This window comes from Melanerpes formicivorus, unplaced genomic scaffold (assembly GCF_026170545.1).
Source record: "Melanerpes formicivorus ecotype bairdi unplaced genomic scaffold, bMelFor1.0.p_v2 SCAF_5, whole genome shotgun sequence".
Classification (NCBI taxonomy): Eukaryota; Metazoa; Chordata; class Aves; order Piciformes; family Picidae; genus Melanerpes; species Melanerpes formicivorus.
The window spans coordinates 13,208,775-13,235,823 of NW_027142357.1; the positions used below are offsets into that span (position 1 = coordinate 13,208,775).

At 39.7% G+C, this 27,049-nt stretch overlaps 1 protein-coding gene across 2 annotated transcripts in view; it reads left to right on the forward strand.

Moving 5' to 3' along the window:
- DIP2A (disco interacting protein 2 homolog A) overlaps window positions 1–27,049 on the forward strand; it is a 102,182-nt gene that overhangs the window by 36,428 nt on the left and 38,705 nt on the right. Inside the window, exons 3-8 of one of the 2 annotated variants that reach the window (XM_068138240.1) lie at window positions 3,761–3,880; window positions 11,617–11,736; window positions 17,480–17,725; window positions 22,097–22,231; window positions 23,311–23,430; window positions 25,295–25,492. In XM_068138240.1, the coding sequence (XP_067994341.1) occupies window positions 3,761–3,880; window positions 11,617–11,736; window positions 17,480–17,725; window positions 22,097–22,231; window positions 23,311–23,430; window positions 25,295–25,492 (939 nt within the window). The remainder of the gene's footprint in view (window positions 1–3,760; window positions 3,881–11,616; window positions 11,737–17,479; window positions 17,726–22,096; window positions 22,232–23,310; window positions 23,431–25,294; window positions 25,493–27,049) is intronic. The other variant, XM_068138241.1, reaches the window with a different exon arrangement.

Sequence of the window (27,049 nt, forward strand, 5' to 3'; positions counted from 1 at the left end):
TTTGGTCCAAGAAGAAACAATCAGTGCCAAATTCAAATCTGCTATTTTACACCTGCTGCCTCTGATTGTCTTTTCAGACATCAGATTTCACATAAAAGTTCCAAATGTCTACCTCTCAGGCAAATTATGTTTAAAATTTTTGCTTTTATGCATTTATCATGGGGAAAAAAATATTGGTACATTAACCATACTGCAACTGCCACTGCTGCTTATCAATCAGTGACAGTATAAGAAATAAAAAGAAAAAAAAATGTAGAGAAATGCAAATAGTAACCCAGATATTCTGCTTTCTAAACCTGAAAAAACTCATTTTTCATTTTCTTCTGAGAGCTGTTATTTACAGGCCATGATGTGTTTGTCAATCATGAGTACTCATCCAGATCCTAGTTTTGAGAAAGCTTACCTGAGTGAAATCTGGCATAAAGTGTGACCTACAAACCGCAAGGTGTTTAGGTCAAGCATCTTATGTTACTGGAGGAAAAAAGCAGCTATTATATATGAAGTTTTGCATGTCTTTTCTTGAGAGCTAACATCAGCTTGCTGTGTTTTCCTGGATTTTTCCTGTGGTGCATTGAATTCAGAGACTTGCATGTCTTCAGTGTATTAGAATAGAATAGAGGAGAATAAACCAGGCTGGAAGAGACCTTCAAGATCATTGTGGCCAACCTATCATCCAACCCACCTAGTCAACTAAACCATGCAACCAAGCACCCTATCAAGTCTCCTCCTAAACACCTCCAATGATGGTGACTCCACCACCTCCCTGGGCAGCACATTCCAATGGCCAATTACTCTTTCTGGGAAGAACTTTCTCCTCACCTTGAGCCTAAACTTCCCCTGGTGCAGCTTGAGACTGTGTCCTCTTGTTCTGGTGCTGGCTGCCTGGGAGAAGAGACCATCATCGGCCTGTCTACAACCTCCCTTCAGGTAATTGTAGAGAGCAATAAGGTCTCCCCTGAGCCTCACCTTCTCCAGGCTAATCAACCCCAGCTCCCTCAGCTTCTCTTCATAGGACTTGTGTTCCAAACCCCTCACCAACTTTGTTGCCCTTCTCTGGGCACCTTCCAGCAAGACAACATCTTTCCTATTTTTTCCACAGAGTAATAGTGTAACAAGTGAGAACAAAAATCCCTGAATTGACTGCCATCAACAGAATTCTATTTCTAACACTGAGGATTAAAAACCAACCAAGCAAATCCCACAACAATACTAATCCCCTGTATGGCAGCAAACCATGGGTTATTTTCTGTTAAAAGCAATGCTAAAGGTTGCACTTCAAAAATAGGAAGTAACCTGAGCCTGTACCTATGCTTTAATGCAGCAAAACCTTGCCTCTGAGTACCATTAGATCCAGTGGTATCAATGAAGCCATGTTTTTCTGGTGATTTAATGTGAGACATCTTTCACTTCTCTTACTAACACTGCCTTAGCTTACGTATTCGCCAGCTTAAATAGTCTTAAAGATTGCTTGTCTCTGTTGAACACATGGTTCTTCAGGATTTTTTTTTAATGAAGACAAGTGATTTCAGCTTGTTCTTTCACAGATCTTCAAGGAGCAATTTGAGGCCTAAAACAGAAATACTATTCTGTCAGTGTCCTTTGCTTGTTTGTATGTTCCCAAGAGCTGATATTTTTCCACTGAATCATCTTTATCAGTGAGAGCTTCATAAAAGCAGTTTGAGATTTTAAAGCACCATTCCTCTCATTAGTGGTAATACTGCTTGTGAGCCATGAAATATGAAGAGAATCTGCCACTGAGGTTTAGTAAGCAGAGAAATGTTCTATTGCTGGTATGTCTGGTGAAAGTGGTACCTACAGATGTGCAGGAATTGTATGATAAAGGAATTATACCTGAAATTAAGGAGCTTTTTTCTCTTCTTGTCTAGTTTGTCCCAGCTGTTACTGGTTCTAATAAAAGGTACTGGGTTTTTTGCATAAATTTTGCTATGATTTGGTTTCCACCTTCCTCTGTCACTGATCGATTTCCTTCTTTTGGGTCATTAAACCCCATTAATATTAAAAGGTGTTCCTTCTTTTTTGTGTTGTTATTCCTGAAAAAAAATGAACTTACTTTGGCTTCAAGGCACGGTCAAAAGGAAAGAGTTTATTTCTCAGTGCAAGCAGAGTTGTGTAAGGTGGATGGATGCCTCAAATAATTATATTGCAAAACTCCTCATAATACTTGCAGAAGTAATGACAAATAGAATTAGTTTAACAACTAAGAAGTTTGACAAAGGGCTTATGACCAACAAATCTCCAGATAGGAATACTAGTCAACTTTTCTAGCTCCTTTAATAGTTTTCCCTTTGGTTTAAATCCAGTGTTAGCAGCTATATCCTGGCCAACTCCTTGGATTCTGTCTGAGCAAGAAAAGCAACCATAGAATCCCACTTCCTTTTCATTTGATGTGTTGTGCTGCATAGAGGGTTCATGCTGGGTATTGGCTGAGGGACTTCTGCTCTGAACGTGTGTAGGTGATACTGCATCCTTCCTGTGTTAGTGTACTTCTTCTGAAGTTCCCTCTGGAGAAGTTGAGATGCAAGTTGAGTGTGAGAGATGATCCCATCAGGGTGTTTCATGCTCTTACTTGTAGTGCAAATCCATCATCATCTCTTTTACAATACTCTGGGAACTTTAGTTCTGATAAAATTTCAGCAATAGGTGCAAGGAAAAGCTTGAGGTGGGGGACAAGGAAGGTAGAAAGAATGGGGAGGCTCTCAGAAAGGGAAAACAGGACAGCATTGTAAAAAGAATCATATTCTGCTTAGATGAAAGGGGAGAAGATGTTCAAAAGTGATCTCTAAAACAGAAGACTGTCATCTAATTTGTGAGATGAAGATAGGGAATAGTGTCTGCCATGGCTGTTAATTTTGCTTCAGTATTTTTCATTACTTGATGAATGATGCATGCATATTACAGAATCATACAATGGTAGGAATTGGAAGTGACCTCTGGAGATCATCTAATCCAACTCCCACCTCCTGACCCCCACCTCCTGACCCCCCACTAAAGCAGGATCACATCATGGTGGGTTTTAAATCTCCATGGAAAGAGACTCCATAACCTTTCTGGGCAGCTTGTTCAAGTGCTCTCTCACCCTAAAAGTAAAGAATTTTTCCCTCCTGTTGGGATGGAACCTCCTGTGTTGCAGTTCATGCATGTTGTCCCTTGTCCTGTCACTGGGCACCACTGAAAGGGGTTTGGCTCTATCCTCTTGATGCCAGCCCTCAAGATATTTATGGGCATTGACTGCATCTCCTTTTAGTTAATATTCTGTTAGCCATGCTGAACAGAAAGGCATAGTCAGCTAGCTTAGAAAACTGGCTTTAAGACTGCAGTAATTTTGGAATTTTTCCATTCTCTGAGAAATATTTCTGCTCCTTCCAAAGGATACACACCCTATCTGCTCCAGCCAAATGGTTGGACCAGAGGATCTTTCACGGCCTTTTCCAACCTGGGCTGTTTTGTGATTCCATATAGCAATGATACCAGTTTATTTCCTTTTTTCTCTTCTTTTTGGGTACTTGAGCCTAGTATTCAATTGGAATGGGATAAGTTTTCCACACCCTATAGCACTGTGTTCTGTACTTCCTTTTCTAGGGAATGCACAACTTACTCTGGTTTCTTGGAGTCTACAATAGCTTTTAGAGTTTTTTTTCCATTTGTAGTTTATGACAAAGATGGTAAAACAACCTAGACATGGGAAGCAGATACTGTATTTGCAAACCTTATTTTGTACTGAAATAAAACTGTGTTTCAGGTGTGGATCCATCCCTGCAAGCAGATAACAGAGTCCCAGGCTCTTCACAAGCTACCACTGCTGTGTCTAAACAGCAGAAATCCCGTTCTACCAACTCGAGGGATGAGCGCTTCCGATCTGGTAAGGACAAGAAATGTAGCTAAAACATTAAGGGTCTTCAGAAGAAAAGTGTGCCAGCAAAATAGTTTCTACACCTAAAGAAACAGTTGGAACTGCTTTGGAAGAAGGGAAGTGCTAATGAATATTTTTGAAACCAATCTTTGTATTTCTATGCACAAGTGATTTTGTTTGAAACTGGAATGGAGTGTATGCTAGGAGGGGAAGAAATTGTAGACAAGCCTTCTGATGTTTTTTTTGTTGTGGATTTTTACACCACAATTAACAATTTTCTCTTGTTTGCTGATTGGGTCTCCAATCTCTAGATTAGGTATTTAGAAGACTGCAGTGTGGGTTGTGTGTTTTGGGTTTGGTTTGGTTTTGTTTGGTTTGGTTTTGTTTCATTTGTTTTCTTGTCTGTTTGTGCTATGTTGTTAAAGGAAGGTTACAGGATTATCATATTTATTGTAGCTCACTTTCAAATATTTCCTGGTTTAAAACAAGTGCACAAAAAAGGGAAGTGTCACAATGGATATTCTACTTAATTTTAAATGGACACCACTGTGACAAACCTGTTTTGGAAACTTCTGTGAAAATATCTTAATATCCTCATCACATCCTGTTTCCATTGTTATTTTTCAGGTGGTTGATGGAGACTGTTTCCCTGTGAAATTCTTTGTCACAATAGTGAGAAGCCTGATGTGTAGGGGATCTAGTACATTTCTTGCACTTAGTTATGGCCAGTGCCAGAACCTTAGGTGGTACTTCATGTCCTTCTGTGGTTTCCCCTCACTGCTCTAACACATGTTTCATTAAATGTTCTTGCTTAGAAGCTGTTACTCACTTTGAAATGGAAACTTTTGGGGGGAAAATTCTTAGTTGCAACATGTGGAATTTGGTTTCTTTTTCCCATTAGTGATATATGACAAGGCTTAGTGTGCTCAGGTGGTATCAGAACCAAACAGCAATTGGTTTTACTGTGTTTGATTTGGGTTAAACTTATGTCTAGGCACGGTAACGTAGATACAGCTTTCAGAAGCCAATATATTTTCATGTTTTTCCTCTCAAATTTTTAGAAAAAACCTCTTGATTTATTAAGTTAGTAGTTCTTCTGTTTATCTCAGTGTAGGGCTAGGCTGAAAGAAAAATGCAAGGTGTTTGGTACTCTTTGAAAGCATTACTACTCTGATTCTAATAAATGTTGAATCACCTAGTTCCTTCAAGTCTGAGAATGCTTTGTATTGGTGTCAATGCTCTGGCATGGTTACTCGTGGTGTGTGATTTATGTATGTGTAAGGTATGAACAAAAATGTTGACAAGATGTCTTGGAAAATACCAGTTACTGGTTCCTCCCAATAATTTCACATAAAAAAATAAATCACAGTTTCACTTTACAAAGCAGTCCCTGTTTATCTGAGAAATTACAGCTATACTAAAAGCATTTTCTACCTGAAGAAAAGATGTTCACCACCACCAGCTTGAAATGCTCTTTAAATATCCCTGTATGTTGATACATTACTTTTCATGAAGGATAAGTAGCTTTAGGCTCTAGTTCTGGGTACTATTGTTTCTCCTATCAGTTGTATGCCTCGCTTATTCTAGACTTGGGGGGAGCAGGGTGGGAGAGTGTCGTATCTTCTGTTTCTATTTTCTTCTGGCATTTTTGTTGTTGTCCTCATTTTATTTTTCTTTCTTTGCATCTCATCAGTTCTGCTGTGTCCTTTTCAAGAGTAGCTGATGAGGGTAAAATGCAACTTTTTGTAGAACAGAATCTCTTGAGCAATGAGTTATTTTAGAACCATCAACATAAATTAAAATAATCAAATGAAACAATTTTGCCTTTTTATGTAATTACTTGCACAATTTACTAGGTTTAAACACTTTTTTAATATAGTTTCCTCATAGTTGTTGCCCATTTAAATTAGCTGCATCCTCTACCATCCACAGATTTTTATCTTAAAGCAGTAAATATTATCAACAGATTTCCAACAGTGAATACCATGAGTAAGTACTGCAGGCTACTAAATTTCCTAAGAGTTCCTGGAACAGCATTTAACATTGCAGTGCTTTAACTAGGTTTTTGTTCTGCTAAATGATGATGACAGTGTGTTTAAGTGAGATACGCAGAGGCTTTGCCAGCATTGGTCCATGATAAGTGCTAAGACCCTCATACCCTCAGTTCAGAGGACAGTTGGTCATAGGTGTATTGCTGTTGCTGCTGGCTTTTCTTTCAGGAAGAGTGTGTGGTTTCCAGTGGAGGCATGTTGTCTTTTCCTACGTTTAGTCCCATTGCTGCCTGGTTGGGAGTGAGAACACAAATTAATTAGTTGGTAAGCCCTTTAGGGTGTCTGACAAAGCTTTCCTGACATCTGTACCTTCTCTTGCGCTTTTTTCTGGTTGCTATTCTTCAGCGGGTTGAATATGCAGCTGTAATGTGCAGCTTGTTCTCCCAGCTTGCCTGGATCAAGATGCAGAGATGCGTTTGGGAAGCTGCTCCAGAGGAGGAGCAAGTCTGCTCAGCATGCAGGGTGATACCTGTGCAGCACTGTGCAATGTACAGCAGCGCTCTCTTTCATTTCATGTGATAAAGCTTGACCTCACACTGATTGTCTGTGCTCTGTCAGCCTTCCTGGGGTCACACTAGCTTTTTCTGAATTACCTTTCCTTTTTTTAATATTTTCCTTTTTTACCAGCAACCCTTGTCACAGTGATGCAATCATATGGGATGTAAGTGTGCAGCAGCCATTTGCAGATGCAAACTGTATTGGTTGCTATAGAAGTTCTGGGAGCAGAGAGGAAACTGGTTAACCTATGAATGCCATTTCTCCTTCAAACAATTGTAGAAATTCTTCTTCCTGTGCCTAAGGCAGGAACTAGAATCAGAAGCTGATAAACAAGGTGAGGCTACAAACAGGGAAGAAAAATATTCCTCTAATAGCTAGGGGGTTTAGGGTGCAAGATTTGAGGTGATTCATAGTGCACAAACTGTTTCTTAGTTTTCCTCCTCATTCATTTTTAAGGACATGCAGAAAATGAGAGTAGATATATAAGAAGGAAGAGGAGATTATATGGTTGACTACAACAAAGGAAGAAATTATTTGAATCAGTAATAAGTGGGGTTGATGGTTGTTTGCAGTCCAATGGAGTGCAGAAACTCAGAGCTATTTTTCAAGGCTTTTTCTGCTTTTGGCATATGTTTTGTTGTTTTTTTTTTTTTCCCTGACTTTGGTATCCATAATCTGCATGTTAGTAATGTGCTGGGCTTGCTGTTCATCTCCTTCAATGTTCACTTCTGAGCATTTATGTGCCCTGTTCTCAAAAATATTATGTAATACAGATCAGATTTTATCTGATTTCTAATGAAGAAAACTGAAGTCCACAGTTCTTAAATCATAAATCAGTTTCAGAGTAAAATTTAAAGAATTTAGTAGTAGGAGATGGTAGAGAGCTTTTTGCAATTCTAATATCTGTTTAAACTGTCATTTATAATAAACATATCTAATAAATGTTCTGCTGCTTTAAAATTATTTCCTTTTACTTCTGTTAGTGAAGTCTTGTTTCATCATGTACATAAGGCTCTTGAATGAAATGTGGAACAGGAACAAAGTATTCCAGGGAAGTGAAACAGATTACTTAATTTATTTGGCAGAGAAGGGATGATCCTACTATCCAAGGACAAGATATTAGAAGAAAAGTTTCAAGCTGGAAATAGATCTTAATGAATATAGAAGGAACTAAGTTATATCAAAGCTATTATAAAAATACCAAACATGAAACAGACTTAAAAACCTATCCTGACTGTCTTTTGCTTGCCTTTTTATTGTTTAATACAGTATTTTACATGTTTGGGGATAGGAGTTAGGAGGGCTAGAGGAAGAGGTTGTACTGATTTTTGTCCTCTGGAAGTGGAATAAAGTATAGTTCTTATGCTTGCTACAACAAATCTGTGTGACGTTATGACCAATCCCACTCTACCTTGTTAAAATGTCTCAACACATCTGTGCCTCAAGCTAGTCCATTCCGGTCCCTGCTAGCTAAGAATGCTTTCAGTTTTTCATCTGCAGTGTTATTTAATGAATTTATGTACATGTTATAAATACTGTGTGTTACTTTTCTCTTTTGGCAGACATCTTCTGAAGAAAGAGTTTGTTTCCCTTCTTCCTACAAGATGCTAATGTAACACAAAAATATACTCTAAATTTTACATGAATATATATGTGGTTGGCGTGAATGCATCTAATAGTTACAATCTCTTTTAAAAACATGCAGCTTGGTTGACTTCAGGCTCTGCTGTGGAAACATGCCCTGCAGATTTGACATACTTTCCCTAAATTTTAAGGGGCAAACTTTTTAAAGGTTATTCAAAAATAACCTCTAATATTCTCAAGTCTATAGATAGCAGTAATGTCCTTGGTGTGTCTAAGTAACACAGCGTAACAGAATTAATTTCTGGAGTTTTATGAAATTAAGAGGTTTGCTTTTGGTTGTCTGTGAGAATAAGCTTCATTGGTGGATATTCACAATGGAAAAGACCAGAACTAAAGATCATGAGAAAACAAGATTTGGCAAAAAAAAAGCAGTAGCCTAGTTGAGAGGAAGGGAAGCATGTAGTGACAGGACAAGGGGTAATGGCTTCAAGCTGAAAGAATCTGGATTTAAATTAGATGTTAGGAGGAAATTCTTCCCCTTGAGGGTGGTGAGACACTGGAAGAGGCTGCTGGGAGAAGCTGTGGAGGCTGCAACCCTCAAGTGTTTAAAACCAGGTTGGAATTGGCCTTGAACAACCTGGTCTAGTAGGAGGTGTCCCTGCCCATGGCAAAGGGGTTGGAATTAGATGATTTTTATGGTCCCTTTCAACCCTTTCTGTGTTTTGTTCCATGGCTTCCTACTGGTTCACAGCAATGCGTACTGCTTTGCTGTTTCACAGCCTTTCATTCCGCAGGATGCTCAAAAGTCTCTTCTGATTTTTGTTAAAATACTTAGCTTTACTCTAAGCTATCTCTTGCTTTGTTAAAGTTAAATGGAGTTGATCAGCATATTTTAAAATAAATTAGAAATAATCCTGTGTTGAGCATGACCAAAGCAGGTTTAGGACTAGTACTATAAATGTATGGAGCTTTACTTGTAGTCATCACCAAGGTTAATCCCTGTAGGTATGAAGCAGAGAAATTACCTTTTTCAAAACATAAGTTGTGTAAGTGTATGTTTGTTACACGTCTGAGTTTCATGCCTACAGATCTATTTGCAGCCTTAGATCAATATTTAATGAAAGAATACGTATTCTGGTGGGGTTTTTTGGGTTTTGGTTGTGTCTTTTGTTTATTGGATTTTTTTTTTTCAAAGCAGATAGTTTCATTCTGTAACTCTTCTTAGTTTCATAGTTTCATTCAGGGTTGGAAGGGACCACAAGGATCATCTAGTTCCAACCCCCCTGCCACGGGCAGGGACACCCCACACTAGATCAGCCTGGACAGAGCCTCATCCAGCCTGCTCTTAAACACCCCCAGGGACGGGGCCTCGACCACCTCCCTGGACAACCCATTCCAGGGTTTCACCACTCTCATGGTGAAGAACCTCCTCCTCACATCTAGCCTGAATCTCCCCACCTCCGGCTTCATTCCATTCCCCCTAGTCCTATCACTACCTGAGATCCTGAGAAGTCCTTCCCCAGCCTTCCTGTAGGCCCCCTTCAGATACTGGAAGGCCACAATTAGGTCACCTGGGAGCCTTCTCTTCTGCAGACTGAACAGCCCCAACTCCTTCAGTCTGTCCTCATAGGAGAGGTGCTCCAGCCCTCTGATCATCCTTGTGGCCCTTCTCTGGACATGTTCCAGCACCTCCACATCCCTCTTGTAATAGGGGCTCCAGAACTGGACACAGTACTCCAGGTGGGGTCTCACTAGAGCTGAGTAGAGGGGGAGGATCACCTCCCTCGACCTGCTAGCCACACTTCTCCTGATGCAGCCCAGGATCTGATTGGCTTTGCGGGCTGCAAGTGCACATTGAGAGCTCATGTTGAGCTTTTTGTCCACCAGCACCCCCAAGTCTCTCTCCTCAGGGCTACTTTCCAGCCAGTCACTGCCCAGCCTGGATTTGTGCCTGGGATTGCCTCGACCCAGATGCAGGACCCTGCACTTGCTCTTATTGAACTTCATGAGGTTGGCTTGTGCCCACCTCTCCAGCCTGTCAAGGTCCCTCTGGATGGCCTCCCTTCCCTCCAGCGTGTCTGCTGCACCACACAGCTTGGTGTCATCAGCAAACTTGCTGAGGGTGCACTCAATGCCACTGTCCATGTCACTGACAAAGATGTTGAATAAGACAGGTCCCAGGACTGATCCCTGAGGGACTCCGCTTGTCACTGGCCTCCACTGGGACATGGAGCCATTGACAGCCACTCTTTGGGTGCGGCCATCAAGCCAGTTCCTTATCCATCTAGTGGTCCACCCATCAAACCCATGTGTCACCAGTTTGGAGACCAGGATGTGGTGCGGGACAGTGTCGAAGGCTTTGCTCAGGTCCAGGTAAATGACATCAGTTGCTTGCCCCTCATCTATTAATTTTGTCACCTGCTCATAGAAGGCCACCAGGTTGGTCAGGCAGGATTTGCCCTTGGCAAAGCCATGCTGACTGTTCCCAATCACCTCTTCACTATTCTTTTGAGCGAGTAGTGACTCCAGGAGGATCTGCTCCATGATCTTTGCAGGCACAGCAGCTTTCACAGTAAAGAAATGTGGCAAGACAAAAGCATAGTGATAACACTTGCGTCCTTTTGTAGCTATGTGTAAGTGAGCTTGAATCTTAGGTCATAAGTTAAAGTGTATTTTTGATCTGCCTCACTTCTTGACATCTGCTCACTTCTCATGAATTTTCTTTCTACATAAATTTCAGCTTTTGGCACCATTGAAATATGTGAAATAGATAAATCTGCTGAAGGCAATTTAGAATTATTTGAATACGTTAGCTACAGTGTGGTCTTGACTGAACACTAAATTCCTCTTTAATCTCAGTTTCAGCTTGAAAAGAACAAACTGTAAAATACACCCCATGAGTATAGTAGGCTAATTTTTGCTTTCAGCAATGTGAAAACACTTTGTGTCTCTTCTCTAATTCTTCATATACACTTAACCTCTCTGATTTTTACTGCTTTGCATTCTTTAGCCAGAGCTTCAAGTAGACTTTTTTCACTTCTTTTCCCATTGCGGATTTGGAGCATCAAGAGTGCAATGCTGTTGCCATTTTACAACATCTGCATTGAAATTTCCCCCCCAAATTAAAATAAGTCATAGCTCAAAATGAATGTATTCTTTAACTTCAGTATTGGTTTTCAAGGGTGTTCTTCCTAAATGATCTTCACAAAGCCTTTTCAAGCAGATTTCATAAGGAAAATATGTCAGCTTGACCCTGCTCTTGAGCTGAATTTGAGTGTGAGGCAGGCATATTTGTTCAATCCTGCTAAACACTGTTGAAGGAGAAACAAGAGTTATCACAGCTTCTGAACCAAAAGTCTTGTTACTGTAGTTTAGGCTTGGACCTTTCCACTCTCCCAGAAGTTCTGCTTCCTCTGAAGCAGAGAACCTGCTCCTTTCTTCAAGCTGAGCAAGCAGTTGGGCTGAACAGGACAAAAGCCATAAGGGCCATCGTGTGTGATTCAGCCTTTGAATTTGAGCTGTAAAAGATGGCATTGATGCTTTCTGTGTTTTCAGAAAAAAATAACAATTAAACTTAATCTCTTAACTTTTTTGTTTGTTTTTTCTGTGTAGATGTCCACACTGAAGCAGTACAAGCAGCACTCGCCAAGTACAAAGAGAGAAAAATGCCCATGCCTTCAAAGAGACGGTCTGTTCTTGTGCAGTCTTCAGTAGAAACATACACACCCCCAGGTATCTATTAACATAGGTTAACATCTTGCCAGGTGAACATGGTGGCAAAATATAAAGAGCAAATGCTTTGCTCTGCTAAGATGTAAGTATGTTGCAATAAATGTCTATATTTGTGGCTGTATTTCCTGATAATCAGGTGTTGGTTGGATTTGTTCTTTGATGTCTTTCCTCAAGATTTTCAGTGTCTTATCGAGATGCTGTAGCTGCTAAAGGTATGCTTGAATGCAGTAAGAGAATGAGCAGTTGCCCTTTATGTATGAAGTATATTCTCTTATGTTTATGTCTGGCTTGCAAGGAGATAATTTTGACAATCATGATAGAGCTGTAAGTAGCTTTTTCCATGTTGCAAAAGATTATTTTTTCAAGAGTTGAAGAAAATGCCAGAACTCTCTCATCAGGTGGTTTCAACTGTGAGCATCTTAAAATGTTCAAAAAATTGTGTGCTATAATTGTTTAGATTATTTAGGTCAGAATGTTGGGGTGGGGCGGGGGCAGGGCAGGAAGTAATCTTCCTGTTGTCTCACAATAAATTCTCTAGAGATTAAGAAAATCTTTCTTCAGGTAACATATCATGCTAGCAAGCCAAGTGTCTTGTATACAAAGAAGAGGAATTTCCCCAAGCACTTAGGTTTTTAATGATGTGCCCTTATCTTTCCCAGTGTGGCCCAGGAGTTAGAGGTACAATGACTTGTAGTGACCTGCTCCATCAATTGTGTTTCTTATCCCTGTTCTGTAAAAGCACAGGTCTGCTGTGTTGTTGTCTTGCTTCCTGGGCTATATTTCTTTTTCTGTTCGTGCCATTTAAAGGAAATTCCACTTTTCATTGCTAGTCACACACTTTTGGATATTGGTTTTGTAGGTCTCTGGCTATTTCATTAGTTAATAAATAATAAGCAGCTTCTGTTGTAGTTTTACAGATCATCTTTCTACACCCTTACGTTTTTGCCTATAAGATATGTGCAGGTATCATGCCTTTCAATTAGCTTATTCTTCTAGTACTTGTAAACTCAGAAGCTTGTGAGGGCATCTGTTACAGCAGCTTGGTTGTTGTGCTTTTGAGCTTTTGTACATGCTTGTTGGTTCTGTAGGTGAAAGTTAGGAATTGCATAAAGTGCAATCCTGAAGAAAATTAACATACAGTGACCATCTGAGTATGAGGCTTCGGGAAAGAGGCCCTGAGGTTTCAGTTTATAGATCTTCAAAGCAATATTCCTTTCCATTCTTCAAAAAAACTGATACTGATAAGTGTTTTTTCTTACATTGTCAGTGCATTTTCTTGTGCTGATAGTGCATTTCTTGTAGCATCACTCTGTCCTTTTCTCTCATTCCCCTAGTATGTGCTTGACATGAGGTTTATCACAACAAGAAAAGAACATGCTACTGTTCTGCCTAAGATTTGGTGTGCAAAAAATAGCTGGCTTCCAGAAGCTCTGAGAGTGGAGGACATCTAGGCTTACCTGTATCCCTTTACATTTTAAAAGTAGGAGGAATCTTCTGGCAGTATTTTTAAGAGAACCAAACTATTCTCTTCTGAATACCTTTGGGACAGACTTGGAGCAGTGTCCCTTCAGCTACTGCTGTGCCCATGCTGCCTGAGGTCAGGGCTCTGCCATGCTGCTCTGAAGGAGCAAAGTCTCAGGTGGAATTGAGAGACTTTTAAAAAAAAAAAAAAAAGTAAAGTAAAATGTTAAATTACTTGATACAAAGTGGTCTGCATATATTCACAGGAGCGCAAGTGAGGGAGCCCAAATAATACCCATCCCTTCCTATTCGCAGGCTTGTCCCAGGAGCAATCAGCCTGTCACAGACCCAGCTGCACATGCCCAGAGAGGCATGTGGAAGAATGGCAGGCAGGAACTCACATTAAGGAGTGGGGAGCAAAGTCATCCTGTCCAGGCCCCTCCCAGGCTGTCCCTGGAGTGCCTTAGTCTTCTTGTACAGGCATGAAAACCCTCAAGGCTAGTCAATACTAGTGCACCTTCTGAACTGAAGGGTGATGCCATGGAGGGGTATAGGACACATTATGGGATGCAGGACAAAAATATTTGGGGACTGCCTGAGTCTTGTTGCAGGGTATTTAGATGAGGAACCACAGATGGGGAAACGGAGTGATTTAGGGAGGGGAGAAAGTGTGGGGTAAATAAAAGAGGTTAAAAAAGACTAGTAATGTATAAATGGCACACTTGCTTGTCCTTTTCTCCTGTTACACTCCATTTCTAACACCTCTCCAGAGGTGAGGGTCTTCATATTCTGCGTGGAGTAGGACTGCAGTCTTGGGTTCATACATCCAAGTGCCAGCAGCTGGGTAGTCTGGGAGCCAGGCACAGCTACTTGGCAGACGGAATGTCTGAGCCTAGCTGCTGAAGGGATCCATGTTCTACGTTGTGTGCATGCTCAGCCAGAGCAGGATGAGGCCATGGAATCTGCCCATGTTTCTGTGTGTGTTACTCTGAGGAATAGTGTGGCCAGCAGGAGCAAGGAAGTGATCATGCTCCTGTACTCAGCAGTGGTGAGGCTACACCTTGAATACTGTGTTCAGTTTTGAGCCCCTCACCACGAGAAAGACATTGAGTGGTTGGAGCATGTCCAGAGAAGGGCAGTGAAGCTTGTTAAGGGTCTGGAGAACAAATCTTAAGAAGAGCTGCTGAGGCAACTGAGATTGTGTAGTGCAGAGAAGAGAGGCTGAGGTGAGACCTTATTGCTGTCTATAACTGCCTGAAAGCAGGTTGTAGTGAGGTGGGAGGCCTCATTTGCACCAGACTGGATATTAGGGAGAAACATCTTTACTGAAAGGGTGGTCAGGTATTGGAACAGGCTGCCCAGGGAGGTGGTGGAGTTACTGTCCCTGGAGGCATTAATAAACAACAACATGTAGACATGGCACTTCAGGATATGGTTTAATGGCTGCGGTGGTGTTAGGTCAGTGGTTGGACTTGATGATCTTAGAGGTCTTTTCCAATTGAAATAATTCTATGATTACCTGTTTGTGCTGCAGGAGAGTTGTTGTCTTCTAACACCAAAGATGCTGAATAGCAGCAGTGCCTTCTCTGCCCTCCACTGCCAAAGAATAAATCCTGCTGGGCTCTAGTGGGGTACAGGAGCACCCTAATGTAATACATTCTGAAAGAAGAGTAAAGTGTCTCTCCAATGTGTTGTCCTAAGAGATTATTTGTTCTATCTTTTTCTTTGTAAGAGAATGGGCCACTGGATGATTTCTGTATCATAGGAGGTCAGGCTGTTCAAAAATGTCCTGAGGACTTGCCTCAGCTGTATCACTTCACAAAAATTATTGTCTTTTTATCAGTCTGCCTTTATTTGCAAAGTTAACTCAGCGAGAAAGATCTGAAATTGCAAAGAACTAGAGTAGTGCTGAGGTACTTTTGTTGTCTTGAGCCATTAAACCACTGCTTACAGGCAGAAGTTAACTCACTTAGACCCAGCCTTTCTAAGTAACTGAATTTTTGTTTCAGTTACCATTGACACCAGGAAAGAAACACTGGATTTTAGTCACAACATTAAGTGCAAAGCTAACTCCTGACTGGCAGTAATGGAACTGCTTTCATCAGTCACCCTTCCAAAAAATGTATTGGCCATTTGTTTTTGTCCCATCAAGTCTCTCCTCCTTCCCATACGGTTTTCATGTGACGAGGACTAATCTTGATGCAAGTTTGGTCCAAAGCATGGTGGTTTCTGTGGCTGTCTTGGATCAACTCCCAGCCAGGAAAAGCTGCAAGCCAAGCACAGAGCATTCCATGCACAGCACACTGAGAACTGCTAATTAACTCTTGCAACTGCCCCAGAGATAGTTACTGATGTTACCTTGATACTTTTCTGTTGTAATTGTGCTTTGATACTAGAATGTTTTTACTGCAGGTCCTCCATTTTTATACACAGTTAGTATTTTTCATTTGGAGTATTTTGGGTTTATTGGTTTGGTTTGGTTTTTCCCTTATGTAAGACATCTGAAAGCTTATAAATTTTAGAGAGTTTTCATTAAACTTGGGTCTGAACAAGGAGATACTATACATAGGTATTCTTTGAGCAACCTGTTTTTTTTCCCCTGTAGTTTTATTTCTTACAATGAAAGTGATAGTATATTGCCAATGTGGGGAGCTGCTTTTGGAAACCTGGCTGTTTGTAATCCTGTCTTATTCCATATTCCTGCAATTGCTGATTTTTCACTTTCTGCAGAAAAGAAAGGGAAGGGTGCAAACACTGAGGGGCAGGTTTGGCTCCTCTCCCGGAGAAGATGGAGTCAGCAGCCAAAAACTACAACCATGGCAGTAGACCAGAAATAATCATACAAGCACAGAGCCAGGAATGGTGATGCACCACAGCTGTATCTTCTCAAAGATTAATTGTTTGTGCATTTTGATTCAAAATTGTCATGTTTGAGTAGGGATAGTCAAATAATAAGAGATCTGCAGTTTAAACTTTGAAAATGTCATCAAGTTAAACTGGCTTCTTAAGAAATTATTTCTGATTTTTATGGTTTTAGACTGTTTAAGGTCAGTTATTCTGAAGCTGTTAGGTACGTACATATTCTTGAAAAGCAAATTAAATACCTGATAACAGAAATTTGTTCCCAACGATGAGGAAAAGATTCTTTTTCTTTCTTTCTTTTTAAAATGTGGCTTCAAATTTTGCATATAGCTGAACAGTTACATGTTCAGAGATTTATTAAAAAAAAAAAAAAGCCAAAATGAAGGTTGAAGAATTTATGATGTAATTCATCCCACTACAGCCCAGGTTGTTCATGTTTGGCAGGGTCTCTGGAATATAGTAATGCACACAGTGTCTTTTTCAGAAGCTGTTTTTCAGCTCCTGATGAGTTGTTCATTGGTCTGGCCTTTATGTGTGGCTTTACACTGCTCTTCATAAGCTGACTTGATGTGAACTTTATCAGTGTATAAGGATCAAGTTCTTAAATGCAGCAGTCTCTTTAGAAGGGCAAGGTTTTTTCTGTAACAAAAGTTTCTTTTTTTTCATGCAAAAAACACAGGGTTTTATGTTCTTGATATTTAGAAAAGACCTTTTTGTTAATTAATGTGGAAAAAATTGAGTGCCAAAAGGAATCTTCTAGAAAGTTGTAAGTAATAATAATGGTAATTAAAATAGCCCTTTATCAGTCTTCTGACAGCAACAAATATACATTGAGAATGAAAAGATACTTTACTAAGCATTTCTATGTAGTACTTGTTAATGTCAATTTATGTGGAAAACATACATGCTTTGAAATTTTTTTGTTGCTTTCACTGAACTTTATAGCACTGTGCTTTTTTAGTAATTCTCAAAAAATGCATAAAAATTAAAAAGTGAAGCAGCCCCCCCAAAAAAATATAATGCCCAATTAAAAAAATAAATAAATTATTCAGATGGTATGAGATCAAATTTAGCTGTTAGGCACAAGACATATCCTTTCAGTATAACAGGTATGGTATGCTCACTGAGAATAGCTAGGGAATGTACTAGGTACCTTAGGTAGAAGCCTTTATTCAGTCTTACATCATTCAAAGTGCAGGAAGTAAATGAAATTTTACTTTCAGTGTTCTAGTTACGATGTGTAGAAGTTGTTGCTTTAACCCAAAAAAATAGGAATGAGCAGAATTTGTGCATGTGATGCTTAATACATGCATCTGGTGTAGCACATGAGAATGCTACGTGAAGAACATGGAAAACTTCATGTTCCTGTCTGTTGGGTCATTCCCACATTACATGCCTGTCATCATTATTTTAATCACAGACACATCGTCAGCATCAGAAGATGAGGGCTCGTTACGTCGGCAAGGACGGATCTCCTCCACTCCGTTCCAGAGCCACTCCAACGTAGAGCCCTGGCTTAACCGGGTTATTCAGGGCTCCTCCACCTCATCCTCTGCATCCTCCACCTCATCTCATCCAGGAGGGAAACCTGCTGCTGCTTCCAATACTGCTACTGCCACCGCTGCTGCCACTGTTCTTGCAGATCTCATGGCACACACCCAGCTAGGTTAGTAAAAAACTGCCTGTGTGGTTGGAATAAGTTCAAATTAAAAATCCCAAAGCAGGGCTAAACACAAAAATCTTCACCAGAAAATATCTGTAAATAGCTTTAAAATGTACATTCCACAGACCAGGTATGTATGATACATGTATTAAACCAACCCAGCTGTTCATGAGATCTGAACATGCATTCTTCTTGGTAAAATGCTTGATTTATCAAGAAACTAAGGTTCCATTTGACTGGATTCAAAAGCAGAATATCAAAGGGATCATATTTTTGGTGCATGCTTTCTGATCTGCATATATTTATCCTAGACAATACCTGCTTATGGATTTCAAAGGTGAATCAACTGGTAAACATTCAAAAGACCAGAAAAATATCCAGAATTTCTTGGAAAGTTGTGAATTCAGAGGTACTGACAAAGCCAGCTGTCAAGTGCAAATGTGAGTCTAGGGTCTCTGAAGGAGTATTCTCTGGACCTTCTTTGGGGATTAGGTGCAGACAGAAACAGTCTCACTTTGCAGTGATTGACATCCCGGTTTTCACTGAGCAGGCAGTTTTTTGCAAGTCAAGCTGAGATGGAAAGAGGTAGTTGCTTGTTTGGTGTTCTGGAAGATTCTTTAATAGAGTCTGGGAGGAGTCTTTCCTAGTTGCTTTTTCTCCCTCTTTCGTTGTGTATGGTGACCTCTTTATTGGAGAAGCTAAGAAGGAGGAGGAATTCTGATACCTGAGGTTTTATAAGGCAAAACTTTTTTCCCCAAGCCTGCTTAGTGCTGTTGAATTCCTTCATACTGAAATGTTGGGGTTTGGTTTATGTCTTCCAAACTTACAGGCAGCATTTGACTTGTTCATTTTTCTGCACTTTAGCAGTGTTTCATCTATAAACACAGTTAGAAAGATGTGCCTCTTCAGTTAGCTTGTGGCTTTATTGCTAGGGACATTTTTCCTATTTCTACAAAACATGCTCATCTTACTGCCTTTCAGAAAAAGCTGAATTTTCATCTTCTTATTTCCAAATTTATTTATAATGAAGTATTGGCTTGTAGGATCTTGTTTTGTGTTCTGGCTGGCTTGGTACACTCTTTGTTTCATTGTTCCAAGACCATTTAATAAACTTCTTTAAAATGTCCCATTTTGGTAGAGTGGTTTCCTAGAGACAAAACAATCATACATAGCCATCTCTAGGTCTAACTCAACTTTCTTGCCAGGTAGGGACTTTTTTCAAGTGTTTGTCTTCACCCTGAGGTTACTCCTTAGACTACTTTCTCTCTAATACCTAACTCTTCATTTTGTGTACTGTATCCCATATGTTCTTTCTTGGGCCACTGCTCTCTTTTGCATTTGTCTCCATCTTCTAATTAATAATGGGAAGGTATTTCAGTCTAAATCCATTTTTTTTTCCTGGAGTTGCAAGTCACTTCTTGGTTTTGTGGTGTTGGTTTTTTGACTACTTGCTGATTCTTTCTTTTTTTTCTGCTTTGCCACAGTATCTCTTGATGACACAGACTAATTTCATGGATTCCATGGACATATATTAATAAAATGCCTAAATAATTAAATAAGCAAATGTGGTTTTTATCTGAGCATAAGTTCTGAAGATTGAACTTATTCCTTCATCATGCATAGAAAGAATTTTGCCTTCCCAAGGCAGAGCTGGGAGGGAGAGTCCATTCTCTGCGGCATATAAGATGAAATAGCTGGACAGCAGAGAAATTGTTCGTAAAGACCCCTCCTATTTCCCTTCTATGGTGACGGACATTGTTTTGCATGAAACTAGTCTCTGAAATGCTTTTATTGTGCATGAATGATGTAGATTAGCACCTCCATATATAGCTTTGCCATTTTTTGTGTGTGCTTGTTTTCACTTGGGAAAGATTGTCAGTGGTTTTTTGGGTTATTTTCTGAGCACTCACTTTTTTCGTGTGGTTTCTGTGAATGTTCCCAAATAGCCAATTCCTTCTGTTATTTTCTGAGCATCTAATGGCAGAGCTTTTGTATTTCAAGTATCTTCCTCATGCATGTGGGTGGAAGATTGCTTTTCCCAACAGCAATTTGCATGGTAAGCAAATGCATTAAGCATTTCAACAGAGATTTGTTTTATGCATGGCTTCTGGCTGATGTGCACCCAGTCTTACTGTTTGTGTGTTAGTGTCTCTTGTTCTCTCTCTCCATTGTTATATTTGTACCTACGTGCATATCACTTTGAGTGTAGATTTTGAGCCACCTTAATGTTTAATGGTGGCAGTTTCATCTATAGGAATGCCAATTTGGGGCCTTCCACTGATGAAGCCACAGTTGTTAGATTTTTCCCAATTGTAGTTCTTGCTGGTGTGGTCAAGGAATGGAAGCTTTAGACATTGATAATCACTTCAGGGTTTGTAGGATGAGAGGTGTGGATTTGGGGTCTCATACTGCAGTATGGGTATTAGGTATATTTGACTCGGTCTTTTTCTGTGATTAATTTGTATGCTGTGTGAAGTCAGTGTTTTAGGACTTTGTTGAAGAAAAAACCCAACCAAAGAGTAACTCAAAAAGTATATAGGACAAAGTGAGAATGTTTCAATTTATTCTAAATACATGGACTTTCTATACACCTTGTGAAGTAGTTATGGGATTAGTTTTACACATAGTTGCCACCTTTTCTTGTCACTGGTTCCAACTGAGGCAATTGTCAGAGATATTAAGTCATACTTTATCCTTCTTGTTCCTTACCCACATGAAAGGAATTTGTGGTGCTTGCTTAGTAACCGTCGAGAGAAGTCTGCAATAAAAAAAAATGCCATTGCAGTGATGACCATTGGAAAGAATGGGGATGGATTTTATTTTTTCTTCTGGTGATCCCTCTAAAAGTGCTTACAGCTGTACTGATGGCTTGTGTGTCAGTTCTGTGAATCTGTGAAACAGCTATGAGCACTTGTTATCTTAGTGCTAATCACTTCCTTCAAAAGGGTGAGGTCATCTACATATTTTGCAGCAATGCCTTGATCTCCCTGTGCTGTGAGTTTCTGCTGCAGGATTTGTGGCATGCTGAGGTCCTTCAGGAGGTGTCACTGCAAAGCTCTGTGACCCCAAGCACTGCAGCACAATGTTCTTAAGCTCTCCTGTTGCACTCCCATTTGTACTTATTAGGATTCTGAGTATTTCAGGCCTCAAATTCTTGGGTTTTCCTTATTTGAATACTTCTGCTAGATACTGTCATTCCCTAAGCTGTGATTCCATCCAAAACTGTTCCATAATCTAGGCCATAGTTTTGGAATGATGATAAGCATCATTCTGCAGCAAAGAAATGTGCAACAGTTCCAAGCAAAGCAGACTTGCCTCAAGGCTTTTTACAAGGTGGCTTTCAAGCCCCTGTGAGCATGTGAGGATTCCTTGTTTTCCCTATGTAAATATGTATTATAAAGAAAAGGAAGTATTTATTGCTTGTAGCATGCACCGTTAAAATGAAACAGCATGTTGTGTCCCACCACAAATGACCACCTCATGCCTCAGAAACCCTGGTAGTAAATTTATCTGTTGTGAGCAATGTATGTGTATAATGTTGATATCTACACCGCGGGTGTTACATTACAGACATTCTAGCTGTTCTCACTGATAGGTGCCCCAGTGAAGAGTATACCATGTCTGTACCATAACACAAACAGCAAGTTTTTAGCTACAGTCTCATTGTGACACTGAAAAATAGGTGATAAGAAAAGCTGCTAAAGGAAAGCCATGACTGGTGTTACAAACTGCAGGTGATAGTCAAGTCAGTGATTTCTTGCCTCTGAGGGAGTCTCTTATCTTGCCCTGTCCATTCTCAAGATGTGTTCCAACCTAAAATTTTAATCTGTGCCACCTTAAATCTTAATCTGTGTTTCTCAGCAAGCCTTAACTCTTACAGACTGTAGAATGTCGACAAGTGCTTCGTGTTCTCCTGGGGCAAAGTTCCCTTCTTTTAAACTGTATGGTTTTCTCCCTTTCTTTTCTTATAGGACTTGAACTAGTTATTCCAGTTTTGTGGTGAGGCTGTGGATGCCTGCATTTCTTCTTAGGGAAATGAGACAGGCTTTCTTTTAAATCTTGTACTGTTTACTTCTAATAATCTCCTTTCTTTCACCTTGATGTGATGGACTGACATACTGCTGTATTGATCTGTCAGAATTTGTTTGGATCCCTTTGAAAGCTGGAATAGGTTCTCTTCACTCTAGAGAGACACAACAGTTCCTTTATGGATTCTCCCTCTATTTAGGAGATTTTGGTTACAATTTGATTAGAGAAATCAGAGCTTTGTTAAAAACACGTGAGAAAATAGCAAGAATGCTGCAAGAAGCAACTTTAGATATATTGATTCTTAGATGAATGATGAGCTCCCATGTCTGCCTTTCATTTCTGCAGATAACCACTCTGCACCTCCAGATGTAACCACTGGCCTGGTGGAACATTTACATCACGAGCGTCCACAAGTAGCATCAGTGCGAGGAGTTCCCAGAGGCTACTGCAGCAGCATTTTGGAAACTGCAGATGGTGATTGTATTACAAACCTTCTACCTTTCAATCTATATCCTTTTTTGTGCATAAGTGAATGCATGACAGAGCTTGACACCCATCATGTGCTGTGTGCCAGCTCCCTCCAGAGCTTTGCAGTAGCATCATGTATCTGTCAGTACTGGATTTCCAGTGTTCTGCTGGTGGGAGCCGTGTCCCCATTTTTGTATTTTCTGCAGTAAAAGGCAATGTATGTCTTAGTCTCACATTTTCATTTTATATTTTCTCAGAGCTTTAAATTTCAGCAAATGTAAACAAATGCGCACATTTATATTTAAAGTGAATATATCACATATGCAAATGAAAATCAACATTTGACCTGGTTTTGTTGTGATTGTTTTGCTAGCCCTGTACTGAAAGATTCACTTACCTTTTCCAAGCGTTCTCACATGTTAGAATTGAATGAACGTTAGAATGTAGCAAATTTCCAGATTCTTGAAGAAAAGAACATTCATGGAGGTCACGAGGATGGGGCTGGCCTCTCTTCAGTGGTGCCCAGTGATAGGCAATGGATACAAACTAGAACACAGAAGGTTTCACTTGAACCAAAGGAAAAAAAATTCTTTATTTTGAGGGGGACAGACACTGGAACAAGCTGCCTGGTGAGGCTGTGGAGTCTCCTCTGGAGGCTTTCAAAACCCACCTGGACACATTCTTGTGCAACCTGATCTAGGCAAACCTGTATTAGCAGGGGAATTGGGCTAGATGATCTCTGGAGGTCCCTTCCACCCACTACTATTCTGTGATTGTATGATTTTTTTAGGATTCTGTTGGAATCTCATGAAGGAAAGCTTAGTTTCAAAAGCTAAATTAAAATATGAGAAGGTGTATGCATCAGCTAGGTAGCTATGGAACGGCATTATGTTAATACAAACAAATACAGTGTTGAAACTCTTACTGATTTAAAGCTGGTGGGTTTTTTGTCAAACAAGCTGCTCTTCTTAAATGACTACTCCTTTGCCTTCCTGATCTTAGTGTGATGTTGTCAACAATATGACAGCATGTGTTTTACTGTGTGTTTGTTTAAAATATATGGTAACTAATAAATCTTTTATTTTTGGCAGGTGTCCCAGTGAATAGCAGAGTGTCCTCTAAAATCCAGCAGCTTCTAAATACCTTGAAAAGACCAAAGCGCCCACCTTTGAAAGAGTTTTTTGTTGATGATTTTGAAGAACTGCTAGAAGGTTAATTTTCTTTCAAATACATTTTTCACTCTTTGTGTAAGTGGTTCATGAATGAGCTAATACTTCTTAGCAAGTGTTACTTTCTTTTTCTCTTCCCAACAGAAAATGTCACAGTGAGTTTGTATTGGCAAGATGAAAGTTGTATGTTATCAGAAGTGCAGCAACCTTCAGCTCAGCCCTCCTGCTCAGTATACCTATTCTCCCCTTATCCCTCACTGATTTGGTCCAGTTTGGACTGCTGTGATGAGCTAGTGAATACTAAAGACAGTAATTTCAGATCCGTGGAGAAATTCTGTTGATATCTTTGTTGAGAAATACATTGGTGCGTTCAGAAATTGTCATGTTTGGTGATGGTTCCACTGTAACTTCTTGTCTCAGAATCTCTAAACTTTGCCCTGTGATAGTCAGATTTAGGGAGAGTACTCTGTGGAGTGAGTCAGCGCATAGCCCAAGTTTAAGTGATAGTTCAATGAACCTCTGAAAGCCTTTTATCAAAATACTGTTCAAAGCAGACCTGACTACTTCAGGCTGCTCAGGGCTGTGTTCAGCCCAGTTCTGTGCATTACCAAACACGGAGATTCCATGTGTTCTCTGTCTGCCTACATTCAACTGCTTGTCTTCAAGCATCTTGCTTTGAAAAGCTGTTTTGTAACTGGTCAGTGCCCAAATATATTTAGATGAAAAAAGTTACTCGCTGATAACTGGAATTTATTTTGATAATATCATTTGCATGTTAATATCCTCTTCTTGAAATCCAGGAGCTTTTATTATGAATGCATGGAGTGGACTATTTAAGGTGCCTTATGTGTGTGTTACATGAAAGGATGGATAGTGCTCCTGCAGATACTGCTTGGCTGAAAAACACTATTTTCTTCTCTGTATATGTCTAGATGGAAAGGAAAGCATCTCTAACAAGTGTAAAAGTTGCTTAGCAATACATAGCAGCCTTTAAAACCAGCTGCATCAGCTAATTCTAAGGAATTATTTTCTGTTCTCCTAATCTTAAAGATTTAAATTTTGTTCTTTATTTGACATTTTTGAGCATCTGCTGCTAGATTGCCAGTACTATTTGTTTGATGCTTTAAGATATGAAATGATTCCAGGTCTAATCTTTTGCTGCAGAGTTTTCAGGCAAACTTATGCTGAGGTGCATGTGTGCTATGGTGGAGACTGGAGAGCATCACTTTGTTTTAGTTATTGTATAGATTGAGTGTTAGCTAAATCCAACCATGCCTTTATTACGCTGACCAAGATCAAGATACTTCACCTTCTTGAGCAGTTTGAAGCAGGATTTTAACATCAGGCTGCTCAGAGCAAACTGCATACAAACGCTGCAGTGTGCCACAGTTGGAAGAGATAATGACAAATATTCTGTGAGCAGTACAGTGTTAGCTGTAGATGATCCATACCAGGAGCATTTCATCTGGCTTTTTGGTTGTTTTTTAAAGAAATTGTTATGGAAGCATAGTGTCATTCTTCATCACTTATTAAGAATTTGGTGCAGCAAAAATAAATGTCCAGTTGTCATTGAAGCCTTCTTGACATGGTGTAGGCTTTCGTTTAAACAGATGTGGAGAAGAAATAGCAGAAAATAACATTTTTTCCAAAGCAGAAGGAGAGTGAAATAGAGATTCCAATTCTGTTTCTGTGACCAGATCTTTTGAATAATGTGGACTCAGAATTCTAAAGTTAATTACTTTTTATGAAGCCGACAGATGACTAACTTAGCATCAGTGTAAAGCAGAGAAGTAATAGTAGCTGTGAGTAAGAGAAAGGTGGGAACATTCATAGAAGAGTCTATTAAGTGTAACCCACACGTTTTCTAGGGATTGACATTTGCCATTTTGCTGTGCTCTGATTTTAGTGCAACAGCCTGACCCAAATCAACCAAAGCCTGAAGGAAATCAAACGAATGTACTTAAAGGTGAACCCTTAGGTGTGGTAACCAACTGGCCACCTTCTCTGCTGGCTGCTCTGCAGTGCTGGGGAACTACCCAGCCAAAAGCCCCATGTCTGACAGCATTGGATACAACTGGGAAAGCTGTTTATACACTTACCTATGGTAGGTATTGGTGATAATGGTAAGGAACAATTAGATGTTCTTTGTGGAATGAAAATTTTGCTTTACTTAAGAGGGAATCTGTGTGCTCATGGTGGATGCTGTGCTACTCAAATGATGAATTCATTTGATATTAAAAACACCTTAATGAAGGAAAAAATATATATGGTATTGATTCTTTACAAGTGGCTGTAAATTTGAAACAGTTTTGTTGTTTGTTTTTTTTCTTAACACCAAAACCAGCGTGGTGTAAAATAGAAGGAAGAAACTGATGACTAATAATGCCCTCTTCAGATTCCATGGGCAGATATTAAATTTTAGCATGTTCTTGCATATGCTTACAGAGAAGATTGTACTTCAGGAGCTCGTTTAGGATGTTATTGTGGGAAGTGAAACTTGCCTATATAATAAACTAGAAGTATTACAGTAACTGCATTTTTCTGGGAGATAATTGCGTCCCTCAGGACAAGTAACTGCAACATTTCATTGTCTAGTATGTTAAAATGTCTTTTTTGCATTTTTACAGATGAACTGTGTTTACAGGAAATGTAACTGAGCACCTCCATTAATTTCATTACTTTGAAGTGGAGATTTAAAAATAATTTAAAATATCATATTTAGTTAGAAAGAAAAAGACAAAAAAAAACCCAAACCAAACCCAAAAGTCTTAAGTTTTACTTGAACTCTACCAATTGCACTGAATGGCCAGTTTTGTAATTAACTGGTCAATAGTTGTACTTGAGTCCTGTGTAAGTTGTGGGGTTTGTTTCTTTTATTTATATATACATACATATATATATATAAAAATAAATAACTGGAAACTACACAGGGAAAAACTAGTGAAGAAGTTTGAGACTGATTAAATACAGAACAGCTGTTTTCTACATGGTCTGAAGGGAATGAGCGTAGATGTGAGTCTATGATAATGACCCTGAGTGCTAGAGTTCCAGATTTGTTTGCCACGGCATGCTTCTTTGGGGGATTCTTGCTTTGATATACATTCACAGTGGAAGGGTTTTGCTGTTGCTCAGTTTTTTATGAACAAGATTTTTTTTTAGCAAAGCTTTTCCTCTCTTGGAGGGCAGCAAATTAAAAATTTCTTTTATATTTTGTCAAATAAGTGTGTAGATTTTTGTCTTTGTATTTAATAGCTTGGAATAATTTTTTATTCTGAATTAGTGAGAGCTGTGTAGGTCACTGCTGAGCACTGAACTGGCATTTCACAAGAGTCATAGAATCAATAAGGCTGGAAAATACCTCAGAGACCGTCAAGTCCAACCTATCACCAAACACCTCATGACTAACTAACCCATGCCTTCAAGTGCCACGTCCAAACCTTTTTTGAACACCTCCAGGGACAGTGACCCCACCACCTCCCTGGGCAGCACATTCCAATGGCCAATTACTCTTTCTGGGAAGAACTTTCTCCTCACCTCAGGCCTAAACTTCCCCTAGTGCAGCTTGAGACTGTGTCCTCTTGTTCTGCTGCTGGTTGCTAGAGAGAAAAGACCAACCCCCACCTGTCTACAATCTTCCTTCAGGTAGTTGTAGATGGCAATA